This window comes from Melanotaenia boesemani, chromosome 4 (genome assembly GCF_017639745.1).
Source record: "Melanotaenia boesemani isolate fMelBoe1 chromosome 4, fMelBoe1.pri, whole genome shotgun sequence".
Classification (NCBI taxonomy): Eukaryota; Metazoa; Chordata; class Actinopteri; order Atheriniformes; family Melanotaeniidae; genus Melanotaenia; species Melanotaenia boesemani.
In genome coordinates this window covers 39,947,860-39,958,923 of record NC_055685.1, presented here as the reverse complement: position 1 = coordinate 39,958,923, position 11,064 = coordinate 39,947,860, and the positions used below count along the sequence as shown (strand labels likewise).

At 46.5% G+C, this 11,064-nt stretch overlaps 1 protein-coding gene across 1 annotated transcript in view; it reads left to right on the top strand.

Annotated features, from left to right (window-relative positions):
* The window catches only part of dzank1 (double zinc ribbon and ankyrin repeat domains 1), a 19,301-nt gene extending 9,175 nt beyond the window's left edge, over positions 1–10,126 (top strand). The window contains 15 exon segments of the mRNA XM_041982479.1: positions 3,626–3,709; positions 3,787–3,868; positions 3,871–3,908; positions 4,477–4,638; positions 5,002–5,143; positions 5,215–5,318; positions 5,398–5,481; positions 5,553–5,615; positions 5,659–5,690; positions 6,127–6,179; positions 6,265–6,341; positions 6,417–6,477; positions 6,480–6,543; positions 8,854–8,928; positions 9,775–10,126. Coding sequence (XP_041838413.1) covers positions 3,626–3,709; positions 3,787–3,868; positions 3,871–3,908; positions 4,477–4,638; positions 5,002–5,143; positions 5,215–5,318; positions 5,398–5,481; positions 5,553–5,615; positions 5,659–5,690; positions 6,127–6,179; positions 6,265–6,341; positions 6,417–6,477; positions 6,480–6,543; positions 8,854–8,928; positions 9,775–10,015 — 1,362 coding nt within the window. The 3' untranslated portion in view covers positions 10,016–10,126.
* The last annotated feature ends 938 nt before the right edge of the window (positions 10,127–11,064 follow it).

Sequence of the window (11,064 nt, the reverse complement as noted above, 5' to 3'; positions counted from 1 at the left end):
ATGGATGGATGGATGGATAGATGGATGGATGGATGATGGATGATGGATGATGGATGGATGGATGGATGGATGGATAGATGGATGGATGGATGGATGGATGGATGGATGGATGGATGGATGGATGGATGGATAGATGGATGATGGATAGATGGATGATGGATGGATGGATGGATGGATGGATAGATGGATGGATGGATGATGGATGGATGACGGATGATGGATGGATGGATGGATGGATGATAGATGGATGATGTATAATGGATGGATGGATGGATGGATGGATGGATGGATGGATAGATGGATGGATGGATGGATGGTGGTGGATGGATGGATAGATGGATGATGGATAGATGGATGATGGATGGATGGATGGATGGATGATGGATGGATGGATGGATGTTATTACTTATAACAGATGTTACACCTGCATCTCACCGTCTACCTCAGGACCGTCTTTACACAGCTGATCAGTCATTGTTAAATGTTGCACAGGGCAATTTATGTACATAGATTTTTACTCAGTTTTTTGTCTTCTATCTAGTTTTGTAGTTGTTTTCTTCTATTTTATAATCTTTTATGGCATTCAGTGTGGACGGCAAAGTAAGAATTTGGTTGTTGAGGAAGCTTGTTTCCTTACTGGCCAGATCACAAGAAACACTGAAGGTTGAAATATTAGTCTGATTAAATAGAGCAGTTTCTACAACTTTAAGGTCTAGAACACTTAGAAACATCGGATCGGCTGCTGTACAAAGTGCTGTACATAGAAATGAATAGGGAAATAAATAAATACTAAAAACGGGAACAGAGTCTCATGCTGGGCTGAAAGCCAGAGAATAAAAAAGGGTTTTAAGAAGAACTGGACAATGAGGAGGCTTGTCTGATGATTTTAAGCTTCTTTTAGTAGTTTATAAATGTCTTAATGGTCTTGGTCCCTCTTATTTATCTGACTTGCTTTTTTAAATCATGAACCCCCGTGGACCCTGTGGTCCTTTGCTAGCGGTCTATTAGTTGTTCCAAAAGTGAGGACCTGAACATACGGCGAGGCCTCTTTTCGTTGTTAGGCCCTCGTCTGTGGACCAGCCTGCTAGAGAACCTCGGGGCTGCAGAGACTGTTGATGTTTTTAAAAGAGGCTTAAGACCTTTTTAGCTTTTAACAAATTTTTTTTTATCTTAAGCTATTTTTAATTATATATCTTATTTTATTTAGTTGTTTGTTTATTTATTTATTTACTTACTCTTAGCTTATTGTTTCTTAAGGTTTTTAATCTTTATTTTAACTCCAGTGTTTTCCTCACGGTGTGGATGGATCCCCATGATATTGTTTCCTCACAGCAGCGTCAAGCCAGATGTTTATCACTTTTAGTGTTTTATACTACTTTTAGTAAGAGACAGGATCTGCATGGACTCTCCGATCGGCTGCGTCCTGCTGGAATGTGGTCACATGATCACCTGCACTAAGTGCGGGAAGCGGATGAACGAGTGTCCGATCTGCCGGCAGTACGTGTTCCGGTCCTGACCTGGGCCCAGGTAAACCCCCCGGTTTAACCCGTCAGAACCATCATCTCAGCTTCCTCTTCCTCTGCAGGGACCATCTCCATGGCAACAACTCAAACCAGATTTTTCTAAAGGGAACTTCTGCAGAGACTCAACGTTTTACCTCCTGTCTGTTTTTCTGCTTCCAATGAAATCACCGTACTGACTGGTTCTGAACCAGTTCTAGGTTCTAGACCCAGCCTCCAGGTTCTGAACCAGATTCCAGTTCTGGACCCAGATTTCAGGTTCTGATCTAGATTCCAGGTTCTGGGCCCAGATTCCAGGTTCTGAACTAGATTCCAGGTTCTGGGCCCAGCACCTCTGAACCTCCTGCAGAATCTGGCCGAACCTCCAAACACAAACGTGTCTTCTAGTGCTGAGATCAACACCAAACATCAGATCCAGAACCAGGACCTCTGAGTGGGTCCTACATCAGAACCAGAACAGATTCCAGTTTTTTTGTAATCAGAACCGCCTCCTCGAGTCTGGTCCGTTTCAGCAGCTTCAGGATTAAACCAAACAAAGCTGCCAATCAGAACCCAGGTTCTGGTTCTGGTTCAGGTTTAGGTTCAGATATTTCAGTTCTTTCTAAGCAACAAAATCATCTTTACCAGCAGGTGTGTGTGTGGTGTGTGTGTGTGTGTGTGTTGTGTGTGTGTGTGTGTGTAAACGTCATCAAAGGGTTAACCCGGTTCTGGTTCTGTGATCAGATCAGATTTTTCTCTGTTTGGATCAGCTGATGTTCAGACTGAACTTTGATCCTGATCAGGGACCAGATCAGGAGCCAAATCTGGATCAGGGATTGGATCCAGGTCAGGTCAAGATCGGGGAACAGATCCAGGACCAAAACAAGATCTGGGTCAGGGACCTGATCAGGAACCAGGTCAAGATCCCGATCAGGTTCTGGGTCAGGGACTGGATCAGGATGTGAAGCTTGTTCCTCTCGTGGTCATGGTGGACCGGATCTTTGGATTGGGTCATGGTGGAGCAGGTTTTGGTTCTGTGCAGGTGGAGAGAAAAGTGGGCGCAGCTTCAACCTGGACCCTGAACCAGCTCTCCCATACTGACCCTGTGAGGGTCTGGAGCTGCGGTTTGGAATCAGATCAGCTGATTGAATTGTTGATGTGTTTTTTTCCTGAAATATGTGAAATATTTTAAAGTTTTCTGAGTGAATCATGTTGAATAAAAGTGATTGAAACTGGAAAAAAAAAAAAAAAGTACAGAGACAGAAATCAAGGAGTCATGTGTAGAATGGTGTGTGGGGGAGTGTATCTGCTTTGTGTGTATATATGCATGTGTGTGCGTGCAACTGTATGAAAGACTGACTTTTTTTTTATGTAGTCTCTTTTGATGTGTGCAAAGACTCGGTTTTGTTTTTAATATGCATAAATTGATTTTTCATGTAAAGCACTTTGTGTTGCCCCAGCATCATTTGATGTGATGTGGAGGGGGAGCTTCCACAGTTTCAGACCAGCAACTGAAAAAGCTCGGTCCCCTCTGAGCTTCCATCTGGACCTCGGTACGTCCAGCAGCAGGTCAGCTGACCTGTAGGGGTGGAGTAGCTCAGAGAGGAAGGCAGGACCATTTACAGATAAAACAAATACAAGAATCTTAAAATGAAGTCTGTAGTGCTCTGGCAGCCGTGTGAGGGAGGCCAGGATGGGGGTTATGTGCTCCCCCTTACATCCAGCTAGGAGGCATGTGAGGGAGGCCTAACCCCAACATAAAGAGCGTTACAGTAATTCAGCCGAGACATAACAAAGGCATGGACCACTGTCTGACCTTAGCTAGCTGCCTGATGTGGAAGAGCTGGACTTCGATCCAATTTAAAATCACCGTCCATCTTAAAACCCAAGTTTGAGACTTTTTTGTTTTGCATGGGTTAATCTGAGGCTGCTTACGCTGCTCCACACGGAGTAAAACGTGTTACATGATCTCAGACCTGTTGTCTGATTGTATCCTACGCTCACGTCCAAATTAAAAATGCCAAACCTTGCATGCGAATGGTCGTGTGCACAGATTTCCATAATACGTTCATTTGCTAAATGAGGGCCACTGTGTTTGAAGGTGAGACAACTGTTTTGTGTTTTAGGATCATGTGGTGTGCGTTTCCTGTGGAAGTGGGAATCCCGCCAACATCTCCAGCTGTCTCACCTGTGAACACCATTTGAAGCCGGTACCGTCCCTCTGCTCAGGTATGTTGGTTTTAAATCTGCTGCCCGGCTCGGTTCTGATGGCCTTCTGTTGCTGCAGGTGGGCTGCGGTGATGTCAGAGCCCCCTCTGTTCCAACAACCAACAGCAGGATGTCCACCTGCTCCAGGTGTGAACGTCTGAACCAAGTGATGCCAGATTCTGCGACTGGTGCGGCGCCAAGGTGAACCACATGACCAGTGACATCACTCTTAGCCGAGCTGAGTTGTTCTAGATCGGGTAGCTTAGATCAATTAATGTAGGTCAGTTAGTGGCGCTTCTTAGCCGAACTCAGCATAGACAAGTTAGTCTAGTCTTGCTCAGTTAACTTAGCTAAATTAGTCAATAACATTTAGATTAGCTCAGTTAGCCTAGCTTATTTATAATGCTACTTTTTTTTTTTTTTTTGCTTTTCTTACGTCTTGTAAATAATTTATATTGCACCTTCTTGCTGTGATGTATGTTCACCTTATTCTGCCTGCTTTCTGCACTTTATTCTGTAAGAAGAGCTGCTGTAACGAGTGAATTTCTCCACTGTGAGATTAATAAAGTCTAATCGAATCTAATGTTATTCTGTTCTCATGTTACTTTAGCTGGCTTTAATCCTTAGGTTGGATAAAAACGTCATCATGTAACCCAGACTTTCATCAGCTTCCTGCCCGTTTCTGAGCATGCTCAGTTTCCTTCTGCTTCCAGCTCTGCCTAACTGGTGGAGTGAAGCACTGTGGGAAATGTGTGTTTTGTGTTTTTAGAAGGCACAAGCTGTTAACCGTGTGGCATGTTGGAGATGTGGAGCGAATGGACATCCATATGCTCTCTTCTGTGCTGCCTGTGGTGTTCGCCTTGAAGCCCCTGCCCCGCCTACTTCCGGCAGTGACATCACACACCCCGTCAGGGACGCCACCTCCAGTCGGGTACTACACCACTGATGTTAGATCATCCACATATTTCCACTCACACGCTAACTAGCTGTGAGCTGTCAGTTTGTTTGCCGGCGTCAGCAGGCTCCACCCCTTGTCTGAAGGGGGCGGCATGGCTCAGTGGGTAGAGTGGTCGTCCTGTAGCCCAAGGGTTGCCAGTTCGATCCCAGCCAGGTCGAGCTCATGTCAAGGTGTCCCTGAGCAAGACACCGAACCCTAATTGCTCCTGATGGGTGGTGGTTAGCGCCTTGTATGGCAGCTTACACCATCAGTGTGTGAATGTATGAATGTGACGTACATGTACAGTGCTTTGGATAAAAGCGTTATATAAGTACAGACCATTTACCATTTATGAAGGTAACTCCGCCCACTGTGGATCAGTGCACGCAGACAGTAGGACTTTATTATCCGTCAGCAGCTGAGCTGGAGAAGAAGGAGCAGCAGAGGGTACTCCAGGTGAAACGCCGCCCACCGCTGACCGCCATCAGCCCCGGCCGAGGTGATGTACCGCTCTTTACACAGCTGTTTCTATGGTAACTGCTGGTCCTGAGTCTGTGACATCATCTGCAGGTTACTGGAGGAAGCAGCTGGATCACGTGTGTGCTCACCTGAGAAGTTACGCCCAAAACAACGCCCCTTTCAGGGCTCTGCTGGGAGAGCCTCGTCTGGGTCGGGTACGCACCTCACCTGCTCCTCACCTGTATGACTTCATCATGTACAGGTGTGGCTGACACTGTGTCCTGCCATCCTCAGATGGTCTCTGCTGTGATTCAGGATGATCACGAAAAGGTCAGTCTTACCTTCAGCTTCATGTCAGCTCGACAGGACGAATATCAGGTAAGTTGAAAACCTGAAGAGATGAAGAGATGATGAAGGTTGGAAACTCATCAGCTGTCGTTTCCTGTCAGGATGGTTCTGATGGACCGGCAGGTGGAGGATCTGGACCGCAGGTGGAGGATCTGGACCGGCAGGTGTAGGATCTGGACGTGCAGATTGGGCTGAGACTCTGAGTGATGTTACAGAGCAATCCATCAGCAGCAGCCTCAGTAAGAACAACATATAGAGGTCACATGATGATCACATGATGGATGACGGAGTCAGACTGGGTTCAGGTCTGTGTTAAACTCATACAGAACCAGGTTTCCAGCTCAGGACTGCATCTCAGTCTTGTTGGCCCCATCCAGCTGGGACCTCTGTGAGGCTGGAGTGGTCATCCTCACCGTGAGACAGATGGTTCACACACTGTCTGAGCGTGCTCAGTGTGACTCTCTCTGCACAACAAACTCACCTGGTTCTAGTAGTTTTTCTGATGTTTTGACCTGCTCATATGTCTGAGAAGTTTTTTCTTATCTGTAAAATCAATAGAATCTGTACAGAACCAGATCTGAGACCGGTTCGGTCCAGAAACCTTCCTGACTTTTTATATACGAGCAAATCAGCTGCACACCTGGTTCTGAAATGAATTTGCTTTGTGACTTACAGGATGTTGCCGGGCCTCATGTGGGATCAAACCAAGACTAAAGTCCACACCTGCAGTAAGATTAGCATCTCCTACAGAACGACTCACTTTCTGTTTAGTCAGAACTGAAACGTTCTCTCTGATCGGTTGTCTGGTTACAGGCGTCCAACAGCCAGCTACTGAAAGAGCTGGGTCAAGGTGGGGTCGGATCAGCACTGTCCAGCAGCTCCTCGATCAGGTTCTGATCTCTGTCCAATCAGCAGCCTGCTCAAACCTGACAATTTTACTCACCTGGTGTGTCTGTCTACCTCTTGGGGCAGATCCTTCCTGCTGCGGCAGTGATGGCCGACATGCCCTGTCTGTTGCCGTGGTCACGGTCACCATTATGTACTTCCTGTTCTGGTGCAGCGAGGAGCCGACGTGGACCAACGGTCTGGACCGTAAGAATCGCTGACAGCAGCGTCCAAATTCATCTTTAAGGTCAAAATGTTTACATGGTGTAGTGCTGAGCTGGAGCAAAGAAAGCACCTGTTCAGCATCGTGTTCCACATACGGCGGGGCCGGCGTCTGCGTACGGTAAGACCTGCGTACGGCGGGGCCGGCGTCTGCGTACGGTAAGACCTGCGTACGGCGGGGGGCGTCTGCTTACGTAAGACCTGCGTACGGAGGGGCCGGCTTCTGCTACGGTAAGACCTGCGTACGGCGGGGCCGGCGTCTGCTTACAGTAAGACCTACGTATGGTGGGGCCGGCGTCTGTTTACGTAAGACCTGCGTACGGCAGGCCGGCGTCTGCTTACAGTAAGACTTGCTTACGGAGGGGCCGGCGTCTGCTTACAGTAAGACTTGCGTACGGAGGGGCCGGCGTCTGCTTACAGTAAGACTTGCGTACGGCAGGGCCGGCGTCTGCTTACAGTAAGACTTGCTTACGGAGGGGCCGGCGTCTGCTTACAGTAAGACTTGCGTACGGAGGGGCCGGCGTCTGCTTACAGTAAGACTTGCGTACGGAGGGGCCGGCGTCTGCTTACAGTAAGACTTGCGTACGGAGGGGCCGGCGTCTGCGTACGGTAAGACCTGCGTACGGCGGGGCCGGCATCTGCTTACGGTAAGACCTGCATACGGCAGGGCCGGCGTCTGCGTACGATAAGACCTGCGTACGGCGGGGCCGGCATCTGCGTACGGTAAGACCTGCGTACGGCGGGGCCGGCGTCTGCGTACAGTAGTGTTAATTTCGTTAACGAAAACTAAACTAAAATATTTTTGTCAACGCACATTTTTCACAGGATGAAAACTAGACAAGATGAGAATAAAAGCCCCGTTAATAACAATAACTTGGACTAAAACAGAATGCATGTTCGTGGACTAATAAAGATGAGACGAAAATGTAGTTCACTAAATAAAAACCTGCAGCAGGCAGGTGCACAAACACCTGGGACAGACAGGAGGATTCATGGCAAAAAGTTAAAAGTAAAATATTAGTAGCCATGCTTTGCACGGGGCCCAGGAGAAAGAGAAGACATGACATATGGACAACCACCGGCTGTAATGTAGAATTGTGTGTGAAGTTGAATTTATGCTAACTTAGGTACGTTTACTGGTCGGGCAAGTATGTTTTTAGTTGGATTGCGAGGTTTAATTCAAGCAGACTGAAGTATGAGCTAATCAAGGAGCTGCAAGTGAACTATAGTTAACACAAAACACCTGGGCAGGTGTACATGGATGCAAACTAAACACTAAAACGTACTAAAACAAATCATCTAGATAAAATTATATGCCACACTTAATTCAAAACAACTTTAACCTCCATTTTCATACATGAAATAGTCTAAATGTGGTATAAAAGTAAGTAAAATTGTGTTTTGAATGTTTGGGGTCGCCAGAGTTTTGTGATATGAATGGGGTTCCAAGCTAAAAAAGGTTGGGAACGACGGCTCCAGGAGTTTGTTTCCTAACGTATTTATTTAGTGACAAAAATGCTGTTCTGTTTGTCGTCAGGTTACCATCACAAGGACATTTGGTCTGAACTGGCATCATATCACTATAAATAAATGGATGTAAACATAAAATGTCTGCAATTATTTCTGCATAAATAGGAAAATTATATTAGTTATGTTTTAAGTATGAGTTTTAAATGTAGTTAACAATGTTTTACTAACTACTAACAATGTTTGGTATTATCTGCTGACAAAAACACTAAAAGGGTAAAATGATTGTCCTAAAACTAGACTAAAATGTTGACAGTTTTTGTTGACTAAAACTAGAAAAATAAAATGTTTTCTTGGACTAAAATAAAGACTAAAATGCTCGACTTATAGTCGACTAAAACTTGACTAAATAAAGACGACATGACGTTGACTAAATGTGATAAAAACTAATAAGCGGGTTTGAAACTGGACTAAAACTGAGACTAAATTTAAAATGGCTGATAAAATGAACACTAGCGTACAGTAAGACCTGCGTCCGCAGGCTGGCGTCTGCGAATGGGGGGGGGGGCGGAACATTACGGCGACATGTTGAAGTTTCTCCCCCACAGTTACAGCACAAATTCAGCAAGAAACTCCAGGAATCTGGAAACACGTAATCACAAACCAACCATCACAAGGAAGTACTTCTGCAGGAACAAGATGGTCAGCAGCTGAAATTCTGAACCATGATGTCATGGAGGCTCTGCCCTCGGTGATGATGATGAAGGTTTCTGTGACTATGTTTAAAAATGAAGCAGCCAGTTGAATGTGAGCTGATCTCTTCTTCAGGATGAAGAACACAGCTCTCCATGATGCTGCAGCTCTGGGTGCCAGAGGTCTGCAATGTGCTGAAGTCCTGCTCAGGTATGTCACGCCGCTCAGGTACATCACGCCAGCTCAGGTACATCCGCCAGCTCAGGTACGTCACACCTGCTCAGGTACGTCACTCCAGCTCAGGTACGTCACACCTGCTCAGGTACGTCACACCTGCTCAGGTACGTCACACCAGCTCAGGTACGTCACACCTGCTCAGGTACGTCACACCTGCTCAGGTACGTCACTCCAGCTCAGGTACGTCACACCTGCTCAGTACGTCACCAGCTCAGGTACGTCACACCAGCTCAGTACGTCACACCAGCTCAGGTACGTCACTCCACTCAGGTACGTCACACCTGCTCAGGTACGTCACTCCAGCTCAGGTACGTCACTCCAGCTCAGGTACGTCACACCTGCTCAGGTACGTCACACCAGCTCAGTACGTCACACCTGCTCAGGTACGTCACACCTGCTCAGGTACGTCACTCCAGCTCAGGTACGTCACACCTGCTCAGGTACGTCACACCTGCTCAGGTACGTCACTCCAGCTCAGGTACGTCACTCCAGCTCAGGTACGTCACACCTGCTCAGGTACGTCACTCCAGCTCAGGTACGTCACACCTGCTCAGGTACGTCACTCCAGCTCAGGTACGTCACACCTGCTCAGGTACGTCACTCCAGCTCAGGTACGTCACTCCAGCTCAGGTACGTCACACCTGCTCAGGTACGTCACTCCAGCTCAGGTACGTCACACCTGCTCAGGTACGTCACTCCAGCTCAGGTACGTCACTCCAGCTCAGGTACATCACACCTGCTCAGGTACGTCAGGTACATGTTTAGAAAACCTGAAGCTCCTCCCAACCCTGATGTCACTTCCTCTCTTCCTTCTTTCAGATGCAAGGCAAGCATGCGTCTCAAGAACGGCGCCGGTCAGACGGCGTATGACGTGGCGGTGACCTCCAGCTGCAGCGACATGGCGTCTCTGATGACAGCCCAGACTGGACTGGATTTACTGGGCCAACTGGGACGACCTAGACTGAACCTGATGTGTTCTGACTGGTTTATCTGCAGCATCGGGAGCTTTAGTCCCAGACAGTCTGGTCAAGGTTCTAGTAAATTAGAAAAGAAAGTATGAGATCATCACAGGAGGAAGTGACCTCAGACTTTCAGCACCTCACTTCCTTGTGAAGGACCAATCAGTTCAAGTTCAAGTTTATTTATATAACACATTTTCTGCAACAGCAGAAAAACCCTCCACACTTGAAAATAAAGCACTACACAATAAAACAATAAAAACCAATGAAAATAAAACAAATACAATTGGTAATTAAAAAGATTAAATCAATAAAATAATAAAAAACAACAAACCAGAATTAAAAACTAGAATAAAACTAAAAATTAATAAACACGCGAATGTCAAGCTCAGTTTTGTTCAAATGCGACAGACTGAGCAGCTCTGATGTGAAGCTGCTCCACAGCTTCGGAGCAGCAGCAGAGAAAGTCTGTCACCCTGGATTAAGTCCGGCAGACGGGACCTTCAGTACGAGCTGTGAGGAGGACCTAAAGTCCTGCCTGGAGCCTACTGGTGTAGCAACTCTGACAAGTATGAGGGAGCCAAACTATTTATATGAATAAAATCTTGCTTCAGGACAATCTTAGTTCCCCCTGAAACAAATACCTGGCTTGTTCTCTCAGGACCAACAATCACCTGAACCTCCATTCGCACCAATCAGTGATCCCCAAAGAGAAGGAGCACCTGTCCTAGAAGAAGAGAGAAACAGGTGGAGAGCTGGGATTGGTCTAAAATGTTCAGGCTGTTTTCCATCTTGTCTAATTAATTCTCACGTGTTCTGATGAAATCCTGTCAGGGGTTCTGACCCACTTTGTTCAGCGTAATGTAGATAATTAAAATTTAATCAGGTGTGACATACCTGAGCTGGGGCGATCAGTCTAATCGGACTCTTTATCTATCAGATGAAAGGTTAAAGATGTTCTTCCCTTATAAAAACGGTCTGATATGGAACAGAGTGACTTCCCAAATATGAAGTTAGAAACAGACCAATTTTTGAGCCAGGTTGCTGGAGATTAAACAAAATAGATAACTTATGGATTTAAAACACCTCAAAAATGGTCACAAGGGAGAAAACACCTCAGAACCCCAACGTCAGCATCCAGAGCAGCGAG